This window comes from Apodemus sylvaticus, chromosome 18 (genome assembly GCF_947179515.1).
Source record: "Apodemus sylvaticus chromosome 18, mApoSyl1.1, whole genome shotgun sequence".
In the NCBI taxonomy this organism is placed as follows: Eukaryota; Metazoa; Chordata; class Mammalia; order Rodentia; family Muridae; genus Apodemus; species Apodemus sylvaticus.
In genome coordinates, this window is record NC_067489.1 from 42,438,672 (window position 1) to 42,460,953 (window position 22,282).

General features: G+C 43.2%; 1 protein-coding gene across 1 annotated transcript in view; it reads left to right on the top strand.

Moving 5' to 3' along the window:
* The window catches only part of Mtnr1a (melatonin receptor 1A), a 26,644-nt gene extending 6,268 nt beyond the window's left edge, over positions 1-20,376 (top strand). The window contains exon 2 of the mRNA XM_052162676.1: positions 19,508-20,376. Coding sequence (XP_052018636.1) covers positions 19,508-20,376 — 869 coding nt within the window. The remainder of the gene's footprint in view (positions 1-19,507) is intronic.
* The last annotated feature ends 1,906 nt before the right edge of the window (positions 20,377-22,282 follow it).

The following is a 22,282-nucleotide window of genomic DNA, read 5'->3' on the forward strand; positions in this document are numbered from 1 at the left end:
ATTTAAAAAACTTTATAGAATAATCTGCCTTAGAAGCATATCTAAGCTTAAGAAAATTAGAACAAGAAACTAATAAAACTGCAAAATTTGTTTTCATCACGCTTTTCCCAGAATAGTGTAATTGGTCTGGCTTCTACTTAGTTTTCCCATGGAGCAAATCCGGCCTCTAGCTCTCCATCACTAAATGCACAGCACAGCGTGCAGTTTACACAGCAGTCTCCCACCGTCCACCTGTCCGCATCACAGTCTCTCCGGGCAGCTGACAAAATGGAGACGCCAAATTCATAGCCAGGGAATCAAGGCTTTCTTATTGTAGAACACAGACAACCCAGCATGGGGCAATGCCAAAAATACAAAACAAAACAAACAAACAAAAGCAACAACAACCAAACCCCCTCAAAAAAAAAAAAAAAAAAAAAAAAAAAAAAAAACTCAGAAAAAAAAAAAAAAAAAAAAAACCAAACCAAAAGTGAGAGGATCCAAGTTGAGTCTCATGACGACCTCGTGTGTAGTGTTCAGGGATGAGGCACACAGGTCCTCTGTGTAGTCAGTGAGACCAATACTCTTCTCTCACAGTACAACCTAGAAAGAGGTTAGAATCTGCCTCCCAGCGGACCTACCCACACGCCTGCCTATTTACCTGCTCACCCATCTATTTACCTGCCATTTTTGACCTTATATACGAATAATAGTACTACAGTATTTCTATAATGCACTCGATGTTCCATTTCATTTGCGTTTGCTTTTTAACGTTAATTTAATTTTTAAGTTACTCTGTCCTCAAACAAATAGAAAATGCCAAGTAGTAAAAAGTAGAATCAGCCAGGAATCGAAGGGTTGGGACCTACATAGTTACTTTTATTTTTTTGCTATGATGAAATGCTACTTCAAGTTTTTAGCTTCTGTGAGAAGTTACTGTGGCTTATGGTCTCAAAGGGTCCAGTCCACGGTCACTTCGACCCATGGTGTGGGCAGATGAGCAGGGCAGGAGGATCTTTCCCACTTCCTGGCAAACAGGAACAAGGAAGATAGTGTTCTAGGAAGGGGCCATAGATAGTATATCCTAAGGACCTGTAACCCTATAACATGCTTCTTCCTGCCAGGCTCCAACTCCCAATGGTTCCAGACCCTCATAGTACACACGTCCTGTTGGGACTTATACAAACTTTGGCTAATAGGAAGTCTGTGCTCCCTATATATTGTTTGCTAAACATTCTGCACATGCACATTCTCCTTTTTTAATTAGACATTTCCTTTATTTACATTTTAAATGGAATCCTCGTTCCTCGTTACCCCCCTGAAAACTCCTATCCCATTCCCCTTCCCCTTGCCTACTAAGTCCCCCTTCCACCTCCCAGCCCTGGGATCCCCTACAATGGGGCACCAAGCCTTCACAGGACCAAGAGCCTCTCCTCCGACTGATGTCCAACAAAGCCATCCTCTGCTACATATGCGACTGGAGCCATGGGTCCCTCCATGTGTATTCTTTGGCTGGTGGTTTAGTCTCTGGGAGCTCTGGACGTACTGGTTGGTTGATATTGTTGTTCTTCCTATGGGGCCATATTGTACATTCTTAAAATCCTTTCTAAAGGGACCGCCATCATCTTTCACCATGGAACAGGCCCTCTCTGCCTCTGTGCTCCCCTGTCCCGTGATAGCAGTTAATATAGCAGTGACTGGTTAATATTGTGGCTGCTTGTGTGTCTCTCTGCCCTTCAGTTAACACTGGGAGCTCCTGGTTGGTCATGAAGGGAAGGGCAGCTCAAGATGATGCTGAAGGAGTTATTTATAGGATTAAGGTCAGGAATAGAGAAGGCTACGGTAATGTGGAGATGCCTCACATGCCAATTCTTCGGGATTAAAACATATTCTATATCTATCATAGTCCTTATATATGTATATGTACATGTGCAGCCAAATGTTCCAGAATTCGAGAGGCTGGACAGACAGCTCCTCAGTGAAGAGCATGCAGCACTCTTGCAGAGGATCTTAGTTCAATTCCAACTACCCGTGTTGGATGTCTCACTACCATCTGTTACTCCAGGTCCAGGGGATTCCAATCCCTCTGCTGGCCTATGTAACTGAAGTATGTAATCAGTAAGGCTATTTGAAATAAAGATTTGTCATTAAACCTGTTTTTAAAAAGATATCTAGAAAACTCCAAAGGATTCTGTATAATCACTCCCTTTTACTTTAAGAGAAAGAACGGAAGAGCATAAAATCTGATCAAATTCAGTTCAATTCAGTTTTTAAGTTGCAGATTTACAGAGCATCGCATCACCTACTGATTTGCCGGCTGAGTGAGAAAATTTGTGCATTTCTCAATACTTATTTATAAATAATGAGATATGAGTCAAAAGGATATATAGGTAAACACTGATTTACAAAACTTCCTTTCCTAACTGAGTGTAGGTTGTCAGGCAGGCAGAGACCTTGCCTTCTAAAACAGAAAGACACATGCTCTCTTGGGGGTTTTAGAGCATCAAAGATGCAATCAATGGGCATCTTAAAGATCTACTGGCGCATGTACATGACTCTGTGTGATCTGTTCCTTTCATCCACCCAGCCCTGTAAGGGCAGCTCTTCATCTGGTACCCATATTTTTCTCACCTCTCAAATAGGTTGGCCAAGCAAGTCGACTCTTAGAAAGCAAGGCATGACATCTTAGAAACTTTCAGCCAAGTTTAATAGTAATGCAAACAAGGAAAGCTTTGAAATTTTTACGCTTGAGATATCAAACAACTTTTTTTTTCCCAAGGAGTTGTACATTTATGACAATCACATTGAAGGGATTACTGTCTAAGGAAGTGACATAGAAGAGTGTGAATATTATTCAAACTATTCCGGCAATTTGAGTTGTTAATTCATACAGGTGGAAAGGATGCTTACCTGCCTGGATATTGAGCTGCCTGAGTGTTGATTGAGTTGAATATTCATTTGGATAAATAGTCATTGCATTCCCATAGTGCAAGCTAGAATATGATTGATTGACCATTAAATTCTTAATAGTGCGCCAGAGTAAAGGTGTCTGTTATAAATTTGTATAAAGCACACGGAGGAGAAAGAGATTGCTCAGTGGGTGAGGACACTTGCTGCACACTCACCAGGACATGAGTTCAAATCCTCTGATGCTGACGTAATAGTTGGACATGGCCACACATGCATGTAACTCAAACATTGGGAAGTAAGGACAGGCTGACCAGTCAGCCTGGCTGAAACAGTGAAGAACAAGGCCAGGGAGAGTCCCTGTCTTAAGGGGATTAAGTAGGGAGTGTCAGAGGACCTAACGTCCTCCTGTGGCTTTTGCACACAGGATAAATGGACACTCCTGTGCACATATCTCATAAACACACCACACACACACACACACACAGCAATGAATATGAAGAATCCTAGAACATCTCTAAGCTCTTTTTAAAAAAAAGATTATTTATTTTATGAATATTAATACCCTGTCTCTGTCTTCAGACACAATAGGAGAGGGCATTGGATCCCATTAAAGATGTGAGCCACCATGTAGTTGCTGGGAATTGAACTTAGAATTTCTGGAAGAGGAGTCAGTGCTCTTAACCACTGAGCCGTCTCTTCAGCCCACATCTTTAAATTCTTTAAAAAAAATAAATTGACACCTACTTTCAAAGATATGTCTTTCTAGTAAGCACCCTAAAGGTTTGTTCACTTTATTTTCAGATAAAAGTAAGACAAATTTGAAATTGAAATATTTTTGTATATTATGTGAACTAAACCAGGCACAGGACAAGGTCTTGCAGAGGGGTGGGACAGGTTGATCAATGGGGCCTGAGTGACAGAGAGCAGAAAGAAGGTCTGGTCTGCTAGCTCACAGTGGGTGATCATAGATAGAGGTTGTATGTTGCATATCTCCAAATACTAGAAAAAAGGCTTTGGGAAGTTTTCCTCACAAAGCAATGACATGTCTTTGTGAAGCTGGAGACAGATGCACAGTGTGCAGTGTGAATTCCACTTATCACAAGCTGTCTCTTCAATCTGTATAGTTTTTGTTTTTATGCAATCATTAAAATTATTTTACTTAGTAGATATGAACAAAGCATGAAATAAAGAGATAGATGAATCAAAACGTGTTAACATAGCAGAATAACTTCTGGCTCAAAGGTTCCAGAGGAAAGTGTTGGTTAAAAGCTGTTAGCTGCTGTGTGGGTTCTTCAAACTGAACTCAGGTCCTCTGCAAGAGCAATGAGCAGTTTTGCCACTGAGCCACCCATCTCTGCAGTCTCTTAAGATTCCCACCTAGGGACGTCTTAGTTCACACTGTTTTATCGCTAGTTTTTATCTTCCATGCCCTAGCCTTGATTTAATTTTGGTATGTAAATAGGCAACGTGATTTTTCCTACTGTAAATCATGAGGGTGATTCTGTTTTGGATTTAGCAATTTAGAGCTATTATTTAGTACAATTAATTTGTTTGCTTAACCTGGGCTTTTCAAGATTAGGGAGAAGAAGATAAGGAAGCAAAGACCGTGACCTTTGATGGAGTTGATGCTGTTTCTCTTATTTTTTGTTAATGTAGTTGAAGTATCACCCTTTTGTTTCAAAACTTTCAACCTAATTCTCTGAGGTGAACAAAATCGAGCAGATATCGGTCATTTGTTACCCTCTAAGGGAAGAAAGGCTGAAACATAATGTGAACATGTTATACTCCCTCTAAACTGTCTGAGACAAGTGTAGCCAAATGCAGAAATTACGCGCACGAGAGGTTTTGGAGGATGTAACAGCTACTGAGATCTAGACTGCACCAGAAGGGTGTGTGCTTTGTCTTATTTTAAAGGGATTGAATGTTTCTCAGTCTGTTTTGTTGTATGTGTGTTATATTTATATGGCAAGTGAGAGAGACACTCTCCAATTCCTCTACGTCAGCAGACAGAGTATAGGATGGGGAACTGGGGATGAAAGGATAGAAAATGATACAGCCTAACTCTAATGACCCCAAGAAGTCAGAAGTTTAAAATGCTATCTCGCTTTGTTAGAAAGTAGGTAAAAGGTCACATTCCAGAGCCTGCCCTTTGTTTAGACCTAGCAAAAAGGCCTTGAATAGGTGATCCTGGCCCCATAAGGTAACTGGAAATGAGCTAAGCTTATCTTGCTTCTGTAAACTGCTTATGCCATTACCTCTATGCAGGAGTTCACGCAGCTATAGACATTCAAGAAAATAGGAAACTAATTGGTCCACTGAGCATGGGCTCTGATAATTTAAATTGATTGGCATAAAAACTATGGAGGTACAAATGGATTGGCTCGCATTTCGCAGGCTCTTCATGCTAAGAAATGATTGGTTTGTGATTCCAGGGCTTTGTTGTAAACTTATAAAAGCTGTCGCAATTCGGCACTCATGGTCCACAGTCCTCTAACCCTGCACGGTATACGGCTGTGGAACCCAGAATTCTGGAATAAAGAAATCCTCATGTTATTGCATCGAGACCATTTCTTGCAAGTGATTTGGGTGTTGCCTTCCGGGGTGTGAGGTGCTGGGGTACCCTCAGTTTTTTGGGGGGGGTTACATTTTCTTGGTGCATGGGCCAGGAAGTGTGACTTTCCTTTACACATGAGAACCAACTCGGAGGTAAAGGGGATCCCCTCTGGAATGTGTGTGTGCCAGCTGGTGTCTGTGTCCTGAATGTCTGTACTGGTCTGTTTTCTGTATCTGAGGAGTCGTGCGTTTTCAGTGGGCAGCTGTCCTCTTGAGCTCATGAGAACCAGAGGACCATGGTGAGCAGACATGCTCTGTACCACAGGCTGTGGCCGGGGAGACGTTCCAGGGTATTTTGGGGGAACTCCAGAGACCCTGGAAGATTCCCGTCTGAATGTCGGAGTGGACAAAGAGGACATGGTAGTTCTACTGAGTTGGAGAACTTATATGCCCTCCTGGCCGTCTAGTTTTCTGATCTGGTTCTGCTCGGTTTTGCTTGCAAGCTTCTGGGGCTCGGAGAGCCTGTCTAGTGCGGGGGCTCGACTGGCAGCTGCTAGAGTCGAGACTGCAGGGTTCTGGAGGAAGCTGGACCCTGGGAGAGCTAAATAAGGCTCTCTTCCATCTGTAAATCTGGTTTGTCTGGTTCCTGTAGTGTGTGCAGGTACACCTGGTGTCTAAAACTGCGCCCCTCTGGGGGCAAATTGTGTGATTTTCCTTGCTCTGTGTTCTTGAATCTAGAGGCCTAATGGTGGCAGGGTCAGGCTGTCTATGTGGTGTTGTTTTGTATTGTGTTTTGTGTTCTTGGATTTAGACAGATGATATTATTTTGACTTTGACTGAAAAACAACTCTGTGGCGCCAAAATCAGGTCACATGACTCAAGCGCGACACAAGAGTGCCTCAAGCACAACTTAGAACAAAAGGAGAGACATAATACTTGGGCTTCGATGCCCCCTGAAAAGGAAAACAAGTCTTAACAAGACGTTCAATGTGGCAGGTGAGAGAATTTTGGGTTTAAGTTGGTACAAATGGTTTATTTCTTTTATTTTAACTTGTTTAAATTGTTATGATCGATGTGATGTTAAACTTTGTGGTTATATTTTTCCTCTGGGAGAGAAGTCAAAATAAGGGAGACCTCCAGAAGACTAGATTCTAAAATATTAAGTGAAAAAAAAAACTGTCTTTGTGATACTAAAATCTTTATAATTGGTATTAAGTTCAAGGCATAAGTTCTTATTTGATACAAGGTTTATTTTGATAGAAAATCAAAGTTTTCATTGGTATAAATACTAAATTTAAAAGTACAGGATTTACACCCGGTTCTTTGCTATTATTACTGATCTGAGATGTTTAAACCTAGGAGTTAAGGGCTAGATAGAAATATAAGGCTCTGAGTTTATTGTTAGGGTGTTTTCTAGGTTTTAATCAGAAATAGCTGAAGATAGTTTAACAGACAATAGTCCACATTACTTTACATAGATAGTTGGTTTTCAAAAAATGTCAAAAATCCATGGAATATGATGTTTTAGTCTTAAAAGCTACATTAAGCTTTCTATATATTTTCAGTTAATATTGGTCACTCTTAGATTTCTGATGGTATTGAAGACTGTTAGTGTCATAGACAGCCCAAGATGTTTAATCCTGAGAAAGCTGATATAGATTTAAATAAATGATTTTCAGGTGACATAAAATTTAAAGCCAGGACATGAGTCAATTTTTACAATGTTAATTCTTAAGTTGTACAGAGTCATATTGGGGAGTCATGCCTCGTGGTAGGAACTTGACCTTGGCCAAGGACAATCCCTGGCTTCGGGCAGGAATCTGAAGTTAGGGCATAATAGGGAAGTAGGTTACAGCAGGAATTTTTACCCTAGGGTGGAGAAGCCCAGAGTGAAGGTTAAGCTCTTTGTTCCTCCAGGTCTAAGAATTCCTGAGTTAAGCAGGTGACCCACCCAGCTGCCTGAGCTGTAGAGTCAAGAACCGCCAGAAGACTTTGCTGGAACTCAGCCTGGGGTCTGGGGGGATGTGCTTGCCCAAACTGTTAAAAGGTCTGACTGACATTAAAGTTCCAGCAACCCAGATCGTAGTAGCGGCAGGCAGCTACAAAATACAACATTAAGTGTTAATTCTGACAGTCTTTTAAGATAATACAGATGAAAAGGGTTCTGTTTAATTGACAGGGATAATAAACTAGGTGTTATGTCTATGTTATAGTCTATAATTTACAAAATGGTAATAATTATGCTCAATTGATATTTAGAGAGGACCACAGAGTGGAGTAGGAAAGGAACTGAGACCACCTATCCTGATACCATGGTAGCTTTTTCACTAAGGATATATTTTCCAAGAGACTGATCAATCTCTTTGAGACTGTTTTATTTATAATACAAGAGGGATTACCCCCTCAGACAAAAGGTAAGAGGCACCTAAAAGACGAACACACCAGACTCCATTGACAGGTCTTGAGGGCATGGCAGCCCACAAGTTTGGCCAAGGTATGTAAGGTTGAGCAGGTACCAGATGAGTCACCTACAGCTTTTCTAGGGCAGCTCATAGAAGCATTCTGCCAATATACATGCTATGAATCCAGGGGCTCGGAATATAAAGCTACTATGACAATGGCTGTTATAGACAGGGCTAGTAGAGATATCAGGAAAAAGCTTCAGAGGCTAGAGGGATTTGGTGCAGGTTGCTGAGATGGTCTGTAGAAGGATTTAATATAGGTTGTTGAGAAAATCTGTAGAGAGATTTAGTACAGTTTGCTGAGACAGGGAGACAGAGGAGGAGAAGAAACAGAGAAAGAAAATGACAGAAGGAAGGAAGCTACAGAGAATCCTGGCTATAATAGTTAGAAAAAGCAGAAAAGGGAGACAGAAAAGGACCAGTGTGCCAGAGTGTGCCCTAAGAAATAGAAGTCGGGAGCAGGAATTCCCAGGTCTTGGGAAAAGTGCCCCCAAATGGCAAACCCAGGTGTTAGCCCTGGGTGAAGACAGCGACTAGGGGAGATGGGTTTTCTGACCACCTCCCCCAACCCAGGATAACTGTGGGAGTGAAAGAGAAACCCACTCAGTTCTTGGTGGACACAGGGGATCAACACTCGGTCTTCCAAGCCAATGGTGCTGTTTCCAAGAAAAGATCTTGGATCCAAGAAGCCCCTGGCACCAAAATGTATTCATGGACTACCCGAAGAACAGCAGACCTAGGGATGGGATGAGTAGCCCATTCATTTAGGGTCACCCTAGACTGTTCCTACTCTCTGTTGGAGTAAGACATACGCTCCAAAAATGGGGAGGGGGCAGATATGCTTCCTGCCCAACAGGCTGCAGCTAACTGTCCCAAAAAGAGAGACTGACCTCTGCTGAAAGTTGCTACAGACAGAAGCAGTTTTCTCCATGATGGACAGAGATAAGCAGGTGCTGCTATGGTGGACGACACAAATGTCATCTGGGTAGAAGAATCTCTACCCCCTGGCATGTCAACGCAGAAAGTGGAGGTTGTTGCCCTCACCAAGACCTTGGAACTTGGAAAATCAACATCCACATGGATAACAGGTATGCCTTTGCCACAGCCCATGTCCACAGGGATATATGCCAAGAGGACTGGTCACATCAGAGAAAACCAACAGGAAATCTTGGACCTCTTAGATGTCCTAATGAAGTCAGCCACTGTGAGTATTCACTGCCCAGGACTTCCAAAGGTAAAAGACTCAATGGGCAATAACCAGGCAGAGCAAGTGGCTCCAGGAATGGATATGCAGGAGCCTATACTGGTTATGGGTCTGTAAAGAGACACCCATTGGAAAATGGGACAAAATTAAGGAACAGCCTCACTTAAAATAAGATTGCTAACCACCCTACCAACTATTACCAAGAGAGGGTGCACACAAGAAGGGAGAACTATACTCCCCAGAAAGTAGGCCAAGGACTCACTAGGCCAAATGCACAGATGGACTCAATTAGGAGATTAAAAAAAAAACTTTGTCCTGGCAGTTAAGGGACTAAACGTATATATTTAAGACTCAGGTTTTAGGCTAGAGAGATAATAGAACAGTGTAAGATATGCCAGCAAGTAAATGCTTATGCAGTAAAGAGTAAACAGAGCAAAAGACCTAGAAGAGAACAGCCTAGAGTACATTAAGAAATTTTATAAAAGCTAAGGCAGGAGAATATGTTTATAAAATACCTTCCAGCATTTATAGATACTTTCTCTAGATGGGTTGAGACTTTCCCCAGTAAGCAGGAAACAGCTGCCAAGGTTAGAATAAATTTTCCCGCATTTCAGAGTGCCCAAGGTAATTGGATCAGATAATGGTTCTGTTTTTGTTTCTAAGGTAAGTCAGAAATTGACAGAGATATTGGGGACTAATTGGAAACATTATTGGATGTACTGTCCTCAGGGCTCAAGGCAGATAGAGAGAATAAACAAAACCCTATTAGAGACCTTAACTAAATTGATCTTGGAGACTAGCTCAGGCTGGGTGGTGACTCTCCCCTTGTTTCTGAAGAGCCCCTACCATTTTAACCTGCCCCGCTCCCCTAGAGATCCTCTTTGATACCCCAACTCCTTTGGTGTTCACTGGGCCCTTCCAGGAGGTGTCCTACAATATGAGATTTGCCTTAAATGCTCCAGGCATGCCAGAAACTCCTCACTGTTTCCAGATGGGCACTGGATCTGTATAAGAAGGCTTCAGGAACTGTTGCTGAAACCCTGATGAAAGAAACCCTCATCAAATTGACCACAGAGACTGGTGTTAATGATTAGATAACTCTCCTACCCTTTGTGCTCTTCAGGCCTTTTTGCTCTAGGCTCAAGACCCTCGAGTAGGTGAGGCAGCGAGCGTGGAAGGCCTACTCAGGAGAAAGAGACTTGCAAGTCATTTCCAAGTTGGAGGTTTGGTCTACGTTAGAGGCCACTGCGCATAATACCTTGAGACTTGGTGGAAAGGCCCTTATCTTGTACTCTTGACCACCCTGCTTTCTGCTTTGAAGAGACCCTTTGTAATTTTACTCCTTTTGCTTACAATTAGAACCAGTGTGATTAACCGGTTAATAGTTTTTATTAGGGAATGAATAAGTGCTGTGCAGATTCTTATGCTAAGCCAACAATATCAGAGATGTAGAGAAGGACAATCCAGAATATATAGAGTCAGAGATTTAGCTCTATAGTTCTAAGATTAGAACTATTAACAAGAGAAGAAGTGGGGATGAAAGGATAGAAAATAATACAGCCTAACTCTAATGACCCCAAGAAGTCAGAAGTTTAAAATGCTATCTCGCTTTGTTAGAAACTAGGTAAAAGGTCACATTCCAGAGCCCGCCCTTTGTTTAGAGCTAGCAGAAAGGCCTTGAATAGGTGATCCTGGCCCCATAAGGTAACTGGAAATGAGCTAAACTTATCTTGCTTCTGTAAACTGCTTACACCATTACCCCTATGCAGGAGTTCACACAGCTATAGACATTCAAGAAAATAGGAAACTAATTGGTCCACTGGGCACGGGTTCTGATAATTTAAAGTGATTGGCCTAAAAACTATGGAGGTACAAATCGATTGGCTTGCATTTCGAGGGCTCTCCATGCTAAGAAATGATTGGTTTGTGATCCGAGGGCTTTGTTGTAAACTTATAAAAGGTTTATAAAAAGTGTCGCAATTAGGCACTCAGGGTCCACAGTCCACTACCCCTGTGCGGTGTACGGCTGTGGAACCCGAATTCTGGAATAAAGAAATCCTCATGTTATTGCATCGAGACCATTTCTCGGGAGTGGTTTGGGTGTCACCTTCCAGGGTGTGGGGTGCTGGGGCACTCTTGGTTTTTGGAGGGTCTTACAGGGACACAGAGAAAGAAGTGGAGACTTTAGAGCCGGAAGGGAAGTAATGCCAGAGAGGCACACCGGTAGTAAAATTCTCAGATGGATACACTGTGGCCTACAAACGTGATATTATATGAAGGCTGTGATGTGGACAGCATGCACAAACCCTGTGTTCCAAGGACAGGGTAGCCCATAAGCAGTGTGTTGGCAACAATGGGAGAGGCTGAGGAATGGGTTGACAAGAAGGTCACTGAAGGCTAAAGAGAGGTACACTCAGCGTGGAGAGTGGGTAGTGTCCCGATATCGATAGAAAGTGGGTTAAACATGGACTGGAAGGAAGGAGACCTGCGGGCACCAGCTTTGCTTGAGCATTTGGGTAACAAGGCCGGCAGGAGTTTAAGACAGTGGAGGTATGCCCATTCCTGAGGGAGGATGGGAGGAGCCGCCCATTCCTGAGGGAGGATGGGAGGAGCCACCCATTCCTGGGGGGAGATGGGAGGAGCCACCCATTCCTCAGGGAGATGGGAGGAGCCACCCATTCCTGAGGGAGGATGGGAGGAGCCGCCCATTCTTGAGGGAGGATGGGAGGAGCCGCCCATTCCTGAGGGAGGAGGGAGGAGCCGCCCATTCCTGAGGGAGATGGGAGGAGCCACCCATTCCTGAGGGAGATGGGAGGAGCCGCCCATTCCTGAGGGAGATGGGAGGAGCCGCCCATTCCTGAGGGAGATGGGAGGAGCCGCCCATTCCTGAGGGAGGATGGGAGGAGCCGCCCATTCCTGAGGGAAGATGGGAGAGCTGCCCATTCCTGAGGGAGATGGGAGCAGCCGCCCATTACTGAGGTATGGTGGGAGGAGACACCCATTCCTGAGGGAGGATGGGAGGAGCCGCCCATTCTTGAGGGAGGATGGGAGGAGCCGCCCATTCCTGAGGGAGGAGGGAGGAGCCGCCCATTCCTGAGGGAGATGGGAGGAGCCACCCATTCCTGAGGGAGATGGGAGGAGCCGCCCATTCCTGAGGGAGATGGGAGGAGCCGCCCATTCCTGAGGGAGATGGGAGGAGCCGCCCATTCCTGAGGGAGGATGGGAGGAGCCGCCCATTCCTGAGGGAAGATGGGAGAGCTGCCCATTCCTGAGGGAGATGGGAGCAGCCGCCCATTACTGAGGTATGGTGGGAGGAGACACCCATTCCTGAGGGAGGATGGGAGGAGCCGCCCATTCCTGAGGGAGGATGGGAGGAGCCGCCCTTTACTGAGGTATGGTGGGAGGAGACACCCATTCCTGAGGGATGATGGGAGGAGACACCCATTCCTGAGGGAGATGGGAGGAGCCACATCAGACCTGGCTTCAGACTGTCTGCAAAACAGCACACACGTGGTTCCTGTCCAGGAGAACAGAGCTGAGAACTTAGTATTCACCCAAGCCAAAGTCCTCACCAGTGCGACTGTCATCTTGGTTAATGACAGGGCAAGGCACTGGAAGCTCTGGAAAACCGACAGCGCTAGGATGTGAATCCAGATGGAAACCCATTTCTATACTTGGGCAGCAGATTGCATCTAGTCTCTGAAAAGATACATTTCTAAAACAACCAGACCTTTTAAAATCAGGAATGCCAGATACTGCCCCTGGGATTTCACACACACACACACACACACACACACACACACACACACACACACACACACACACTACAAAGAAAAATAAACAGCTTTTTATGTCCCCTTGCACAGCCAAAGACTATGTTTGCTCTTGCCAGACCATTAATGTCTATCCACATTGAACTGGCTATAGACAAAGGTTCAAAACAGATTCTTCACGAAACCTGGCCTCTTGGATCTGAGTCTATGAATTTGCTGAAGTTCAGATACTTGCAAAAATATATGAGCAGTCGTCAGTGGGTCTACAGTCTTGCTTTCTACACAGTTAAAATCCCAAGGCAGAAAAGGAGAGAAAATATGAGTTGGCCGAATTAGATAAAAACAGAAGCCTGGTAGATAAATGCGAGAGAGAGTAACTGATTCCTACTGTGTAGATGCCACTTAGAGACCTGGAGTACGTTTCTCTATCCAGGAAACCTTTTTTGGGCACCTACTGTGTGCCGAGCTCAGTGTTCATAAGAACCGCAGGCAGAGTCCCGAATGGCATGGTTTTAGAGTGGCACTGCTTCTGTGTGAGTGTGTGTGCTGGTGTGTTGCTTTGCTCCAGGGAGCACAGTCACACACACACAGAGGATGAAGGATCATCGATGCCAAGAGACATTTAGACCATATCCTTCTCCCTACTAAGCTTGATTAGTTTATGTGAACGACTAAGGTAAGAAGTTTCTCATCTTCTACCAAGAAGGCAGTGACTTCCTTAGAGAATCACCTGAGGCCATCACAGGACTGCAGGGCTGTCTGAAATTCTTGAACATTATCATACGCTAAATGGCAAAGCTGGCAGCCACTGAGGCTGTTCCTCTCTGTCCTTATGAGAGAGTCACTCATCTAATCTCCCCTCTCTGTCCAACCCAAACCAGCAAAGTTGGCTAATTTAGAAGAATTGATCCCTCATACATACCCTTAGTGCTCGTCGTCAGAGCCCCAACACATCCTACTAAACCTCACCCATAAGTTTCTCTACCAGAGAGCATCCCACTGAAGAAATCTTGGGTGATTGATTCTGTGTGGTCAGTTGCTTCATCCTCTCTCAAGCAGGGAAGCCTCGAGGGAACTTTAAAACACATAAATGTTCCTTGAAAGGCAAAGCAGAGAGCATTAAGATTTATTTTTATTTTATTTTATTTATTTTTAGCAGAGAGGGGTGCATCTGGGATGGCAGCCTGCTAACTTATGAAAGTTGTCCGTCTGTACCAAGGACACACATGGGGAAACCAAACGGCATCAGAACCCGCAAGAGGCTGACAGATCTTCCCTACTAAAGAGGTGTTATATATAAACTTAAGCCAGAGAGTTGATCTGTCATGGTTGAGCTGGGCCTTCACAGGGGTTCTCTACGCAGACATGAAGACAGAGTTTACGGCTGGCTTCTGCAGCCAGCGTTTTGAGGAGAGCACACAGGAGAAAATCAGCTCTTCATGTTACAGCAATATACAGATTGTCAGTGTGAAAGGGTTACTGTGACAACTTTAAGGACAGAAACCTAAAGTCAAGCAAGGCCCATCGGCATGGTGACTTCACCACAAGATGCAGAATTAGTTATCCAAAGGCAAGCCGGAAGGGAGTGTGTGCGGAGCAGATTTCTTTTAAGCAACAAAGTGACTTAGGAGCCATAAAATTCTGGTCCACGACAGGGCGTTCTTAAAGTCTCACCCAGCTAACGTCACGGAGGAGCTATATCAGTGTCTCACGAACCACTTTAAAGTTCCAAGTGTGAAAAGTACCGTAGACACCCCATTCTCCTGTGTCAAGTAAAAAAATTCTTTTGTGAGTCATGCTAACCCAAGACTGTACAGGAAAGAGAATTCTGGAAACATTGTTTGAATTTGCCTCAAGTAACTCAATACAGCATTAGAACAGTAGATCCCCTCGTGGTACCTTGATAGGTAGATATTTATTTTAGTCAAAAAGTAACTTCCTTATAAAGAAGATAAACAAAATGACTTCTGACAAAATGTCTTCTGAAAATTGTAACACAGCAACGCTTTCCTATGGTAGTCATGTTGTTGTCCATATTTACGTGAGTTTTACTATTTTTCCAGCTGAATCATAATCTTCATTTATACCCTGCAGTTCACTGAAATACAAGCTTCATTTCTACCACAAACTGGACGGCAGGCCAATATCATAAGGGAAGAGAAAGCAATGGCTAATAGCATCACGGCATGGTAAACAAGAACTACTCCTAATTATTTTACTGTTCGTCTCTGCAGTTGATCACATGATCATTATAAATAGTTTTAAGTATGATCCATTCCCCATTTTCTCTTTCCTCTACACATCATTCAGGTTGCTTGTGTATTTATTCCTAAATCTCTGGGAAACTGATATTTCTACCTGATTTGCCCTATTTTAGCTTTCCTTTGGATTTATTTACAGGATCTGGGATTGCTAAAACTTCCTAGGGTTTTCTTGCCTTTAAGGTATACTTTATGAGTGTTATTGTATAATAACAACCTGTCTTCCCAATTACTGTAATAGTAACCCTTTCCCCCTCTCCCAAGCCCTGTAGAAGACTTTCTTCCTTGGAACTAAGATTTAGCCTATCAAGACCCTTTGGGCTTTTGACATTGCAGCATGACGTGGGCCAGATTGATATCTTGGGATACAGATGGCTTGTGGGCTGCAGGTTGATAGCTTGCAAGGACAAAGGACAAGAAGCAATCTGTTGTGGAGTCTCTAGTGTGGTTGTGAGAGGAAAAACTAAAACATCCACCCTTGATTTTGTGACCAGATCTTTAGTTGGAGGTTAATGATACCATAACACAGAAATCTCATCCTGGGATAGGGAACCATGGGGTGATGCAGTTGGCTTTAAAACGAACCTTCAAAACCAATATTCTAAGATGGGGAACATAATAGGTTCAGTGAATTCCATGAGCACGGCTCCATTATTGTACCATAAATCCCTTAGTTTGAACCATGCCATGAGGAATTCCATCCCAGTGGACAAGGCATTGCAGAAGGGAACACCATTCCCTTTTGTCAAAGTCAGTACAGTTTCCCCGACCCCTGTAATCGTAGTATTAAGGAGGGAAGGAGACCCCAAGACAGAGCTCAGGAAGGGGGGGTGTATTTCTGGCTCAGCTCAACAGAAGTTGCCTTCTCCAAAGGTAGATATCTGCATGCCTGTTCGTAAACCTGGGTTTTCCTCACTTGTAGACTACTCACAGAGACTCTGTGCCCGTTCCTCCTGTTTGTATCTCAAACAGCACACACAGCAACTTTTGCTTTCGTTTGGTCATGCAGATTATATTATTTCCTCCAGACAGCTGAAACAGAATAAGCTTTCTTTCAAACAAACTGTTTAATTACAACTAAAGAAAGAAAGAAAGAAAGATGGTGAAAAGCTGTCAGGAAGTAAGAAACACACGCAAAGTTTTCAGGAAAATTGCCATAAAAACAAATTCTTTGTGTGACTGTGATGCTTGCGTATGTATGTTTTTGTGTGTTTACTATGTGTGTGCATATGTATGCATGTGTGGACGTGTATGTATGCATGTATAACACATGTGTGCATATGTGTGTGTGTGTGTGTGTGTGTGTGTGTGTGAAGAACACAGGTAAGTATTGGCTATATTTATCAATTACTCTCCACCTTAGTTTTTTAATCACAGTCCTACAGTGAACCCAGAGCTTACTGATTGGTGACTGGCTCACTAGTGGATTCTGGGATTCTGGGATTCTGTACCTCCACTCCTCTGGGACTCACAAACAGCGCTGGGACTGTGTGTGCGTGTAGCCATGCCTGGCATGTTACCTGGGTGTGGGGAATATTACTCCAGGTCTCCCTGTTTCCTTCCCCTTGCTCACTGTTCCATCTCCCCAGATTCTTTAAAAGTTCAGTCCTTTAAAAACTGATCGTAGACTTGCAGCTAAAGGGTTAATGGTAAGTTATTTTTCTCCACAGATAATTTTAAATTACAAGTGAAATACCTAAATTCTGGAGTCAGTTCATTTTAGTGCAAAATATTTCACAGTTTAAAGTGACGTGTTATGTAAGGCATCCAGCTACACGCTGAAGTAACATCGGAAAAGTGCATTTGAACCCAGAATGTCAGGTGGTAAAATGGCTTGGTGTAGATTTACTTTTAAAGAGATTAAAATTCAAACCATAAACATTGTCATAGTTGGTTGGATTTTTTTTTTTGGTGGCTTTGATCCTTCTTGTCATTTATAGCAATTATGCCTTATTACTATGCAACTAACTGCATTAATTAAATCATTAATTTAATTTTTGAATTAATTTCGATTAATGTTTGGGAAATACAAGTGTTTGGGGGACAAATACGCAAGAGATTCTATGTAGATGTGTTTATCAGGTGGCTTTGTCTCTTCCTGCTGTGACATTTGTGTGTGTTTTGTTTGAGGATTCAGGGAAGGGGCTTCCTCCCTCCCTCCTTCCTTCCCTCCTTCCCTCTCCTGTTTTCTTTCTTTCTTTCCTTCTTTCTTTCTTTCTTTGGAGAAAAATGCTAGGTAAGAGTACTATATCATTTAGTCACAACTACTGACATTTTAAGGACATTTATTCTTCTGGAGGCTTGGAGGTGAGTATGGTATGCATGTGTTGGTATGTACACGTATGTTCGGAGTGCTCATGTCTGTGCTCGTTTTTTGTGGAGGCCAAAGGATGATGCTGAGTGTCTCCTTCCAATGTTTGCTCCTAAGTGTTTGAAGCAAGGTTTCTCCTGATCCAGGAGCCAATCTCTGGGCTGAATGAATGGATGGTCATTGGGTTCCAGGAATCAGCCTACCTCTCTGTCTTCCCGTCACCTTGATGGTAGCTACCATGTCTCTCTTCTCATGCGGGGGCTGGGCATTCAAAGTTGGGTCCTTTGGTTTGTGCATCAAGCCTTTTCCAGCTGAACCATTACTCTGACCTAGGAGGTGGTCTGTTCTAGTCTCAACTCTGTTTAGCCATTCCACATAAGTTACTATTCTATCCATGTTAACAGACAGACATCAAACTTGCTCTGGATTCTGATACAGTTCTTTCTTCCTGTCTGCTCTCACACAGTACCCCAGAACCCTTTATATGCATGTACTGGCTAGTTTTGTGTGTCAACTTGACACAGACTGGAGTTATCACAAAGAAAGGAGCTTCAGTTGGGGAAGTGCCTCCATGAGATCCAGCTGTGGGGCATTTTCTCAGTTAGTGATCAAGTGGGGAGGGCCCCTTGTGGGTGGTACCACCTTTGGGCTGGTTCTCTTGGGTTCTATAAGAGAGCAGGATGAGCAAGCCAGGGGAAGCAAGCCAGTAAGAAACATCCCTCCATGGCCTCTGCATCAGCTCCTGCTTCCTGACCTGCTTGAGTTCCAGTCCTGACTTCCTTTAGTGATGAACTGCAACGTGGAAGTGTAAGCTCAATAAACCCTTTCCTTCCCAACTTGCTTCTTGGTCATGATGTTTGTGCAGGAATAGAAACCCTGACTAAGACAATGCATCTGCTAAGTTCTTATCAAATGGAATGTATTATAATCTATTTAAAATTCAAAGCAGTAAGAATAAAATAATTTTGACATCTTCAAACAGGGCACGGCTTATCTCCAGCTGGGCTAGTTAAGGAAAGGTTGTGGACGTGTTCGCTTTAGATGGGTTTGGAAAAAAATTAATCAAAATTTCAAAACTGGGTTGAGGAGCCATTTAAAACAGAAGGGATATTAGGAAAAGAAGCCTTTAAAAATCCACAAAATGGAAGAGCATATTGGTAGACCATCTCATTAATTCAGCTGGAGTCCTTTTGCTGGATATTGAAAACATGTCCAGTTGTGACATTAGTATAGATGATCACACTTATTGGGGATATGTGGGATTTAATGCTCTGATCTTAAGTTGTTCATAAACACAAGAGAATTCTCTTGTCAGACTTCTCAGGTGCCATCACAAACAAAGGAGGCCATGAAAGTCTAATGATCCTGAGACTTGTTAAAAGATGGGAAACTAGTCTGAAATTTGATATTTTGAGAAATAGAATGTTCTAGAGACACAGAAATTCACAAAAAAGGACTTGACTCAACAAGGGCAGTGTTTGCCCTTGCGGGTATATATTTAATTTATTATCTGCAATATCTATGGTTTCGGGTCACAAAAGTTGTAGAAATCTCTCTCTCTCTCTCTCTCTCTCTCTCTCTCTCTCTCTCTCCCTCTCCCTCATTCCCTCTTTCTCTCTACCTATTTCTCCCTCCCTTCCTTTAGCATATGGAAGTATGTATGCTATATATACATATATATTTGCATGCCTGTGTGGGTGTATGCATATGTATGCTCATGGGTGTGAAACTGGGGCTTGATACCTGGTGCCTTCTTTAGATTCTATACAACTTATTCATCGAGACAGACTCTCAACTGAACCCAGAGCTTGCCACTACCACTCATCTGGCTATCTTGCTTGCTCTTGGCACGCCATGTCTACACCTCACTTGCACTGGGACTATAGGCAGGCCTCCAAGCCTATGGGGCTTTTAGATGGGTACGGAGAATCCAATCTCCAGCCCTTAAGTCGCACTGGCTCTCTTTCCAATCCCCCTTTCTTTAGCATATTTTCAGTGATGTAATGCGTGCAATACTGGCGTTAACCTGTGTTTCCTGCATCTTTTCTCTCTAGGGAACATATTTGTGGTGAGTTTAGCTGTTGCAGACCTCTTGGTGGCTATTTACCCCTATCCCTTGGTGCTGACATCTATCCTCAACAATGGATGGAATCTGGGATATCTGCACTGTCAAATCAGTGCATTTCTAATGGGCTTGAGTGTCATCGGCTCGGTGTTCAACATCACCGGGATTGCTATGAACCGCTACTGCTACATTTGCCACAGTCTCAAGTACGATAAGATATACAGTAACAAGAACTCCCTCTGCTATGTGCTCCTGATTTGGATGCTAACGCTTATTGCTGTCATGCCCAACCTGCAAACCGGAACTCTCCAGTACGACCCCCGGATCTACTCCTGTACCTTCACCCAGTCTGTCAGCTCAGCATACACGATAGCCGTGGTGGTTTTTCATTTCATAGTGCCTATGTTTATTGTCATCTTCTGCTACTTAAGGATATGGGTCCTGGTTCTTCAGGTCAGACGGAGGGTGAAACCTGACAACAAGCCCAAACTGAAGCCCCAGGACTTCAGGAACTTTGTCACCATGTTTGTAGTTTTTGTACTTTTTGCCATTTGCTGGGCCCCACTCAACTTCATAGGCCTTATTGTGGCCTCAGACCCCGCCGCCATGGTCCCCAGGATCCCAGAGTGGCTGTTCGTGGCTAGTTACTACCTGGCATATTTCAACAGCTGCCTCAACGCAATTATATACGGACTACTGAACCAAAATTTCAGAAAGGAATACAAAAAGATCATCGTCTCATTGTGCACAGCCAAGATGTTCTTTGTGGACAGTTCAAATGATGAAGCAGATAAGATTAAATGTAAGCCCTCTCCACTAATAACCAATAATAATTTAATAAAGGTGGACTCTGTTTAAAAAGCCAGTGGTGCTAACAGATTATCCACACTGACTGGGGTCTTACTGCTTTCCTTGTTTGTTATCTCTTGTCTAGAAATCAATCTATCCTATTTGAAGCTCTTTAGCATTGCCTCCGTAGTATTGGAAGGGACCTCTTGTCTGCTCCATGATCAGATCTCTAGCATCAAGGGGAATACTGAACATGCACAGCTATATGTTAAATGAACAACGTGTATCAGCAGAGAAGGTCTGTGTGCAGACTCTCATCTCTGGGGCAAGCAGGTCTTGGGTGCCCACACTTAGCATCTCAATGCATAGCAATGGACCAAACTTGAACAAAATGTGGAATGAATTCAAGACAAGAGAGACTGTGGGCACCTTTCTTTTGTTGTAAATGAGTGATACAAAGTGTTTATTCTTACCTATAAACTTAACCCGTGTTGGACATGGACATATTTCTTTTCATTGGCCCCCTAAACAATGTAGTATAATGTGTTAAACATTATATGCAACCCAGCAATGGTTTACGTACTGTATGTGTGAAGCTGTATGTTCGTTAATATACAAATACTGCCTCGTTTTTGTCTACGTTATTTGAACTTCTTCAGGTTTTCATATATTTGGTGCCAGGGATCCCGGAACTAGTCCACAACAGATCCTGAGGAATGGCTGTAATCTCTCCTCATGGCTTCAAAAAGTTCTCTAACAGGAAGAAGAAGAAAAGAGATTAGTGTGTTTTATTTGTAAATGAATAAGTGAAGCAAACATGAGTCTCGAGGTAAAAGACTGTTACTAAAGAGCAGAAAGCTCAAATGCATCTACAAAAGGCTCCACGGCATAGTGGAATCTGGAGCCACCAGCATGCACCATTGACTGGCGACTTCACAATACTATGTGGCTCCATCTATCATCTGACACTCTGAACTGTGCTGCATGCACCAGCTGACAAAGAACTACCACGTCACAGTCCTAGTTGTGACCTTGAAGGCAATGATTAAGTATAATGTTTTATTCGACCTTATTAGTGAGTTAGCTTAGTGTGGTTTTGTCACTACTTTGAATTTTTGGTTGATAGACTGGATAATCCACACAATTCTTTTAAAAATGAAGGGATCAGGAGAACTTGGGTATAGTACTGCATGTGCTCTAGATCAATGGTCTGATTGGAGGAGGAAAGAGTTTAAACTGAATAGCTCTCATTTGATAGAAAATGCACAACCAATACTCTACAGTAATTCACTTCTGAAACTGCCCGCAGTTACATCGAATGGGTTACCTGGAAGGGAAGCTGGGGATGTATGGGAAGGTGGTGAAAAGAGATGGAGAACAAGATAACACCTGCTATTCAAGGTCTCAAAGTGAATGAAGAACTCCCAATATATATAGGGAGGGGGGAAAGTCTGGAAGCTTCTCTACAGAACTGATTTAGTTGCTCCACAGGGGGCTGGTGTTTCTCAGGAAACTGCAGGTCATGAAGAACAATGGGCTTCACCTTGGTCTGAGCACTCCACCCTAGGTGGAGGGGATTATGACTGACACAGGAGTTCCCGCTCAAAGGCTGGGAGAGGAACGTCACATTGGTCACATCAAGTTCCTGCCAGGTGGCATGGCACCTCAATAAGGCTCTCTACATATTTCAGTGTTTGTTTGCCCCAGTAAGATTTTATGTCTTGGGGCAAAATCAAACAAAAACAAACTGTGTTCGACAGACAGACCCTGGTTATATAAATGCTGATAACTGTATGTTATCACAGGTGTGTGCTAGGGACGACTGTGGTGTATGTCACATACAATGCTTTGCTACAAATCACAGGTAATGTTTTCCTGTATTATAAAGACCTATAACAAAACTGTTACATACAAACATAAGTTGGTGGCAATGACCATATACACAAATACAGACAGACAGACAGACAGACACACA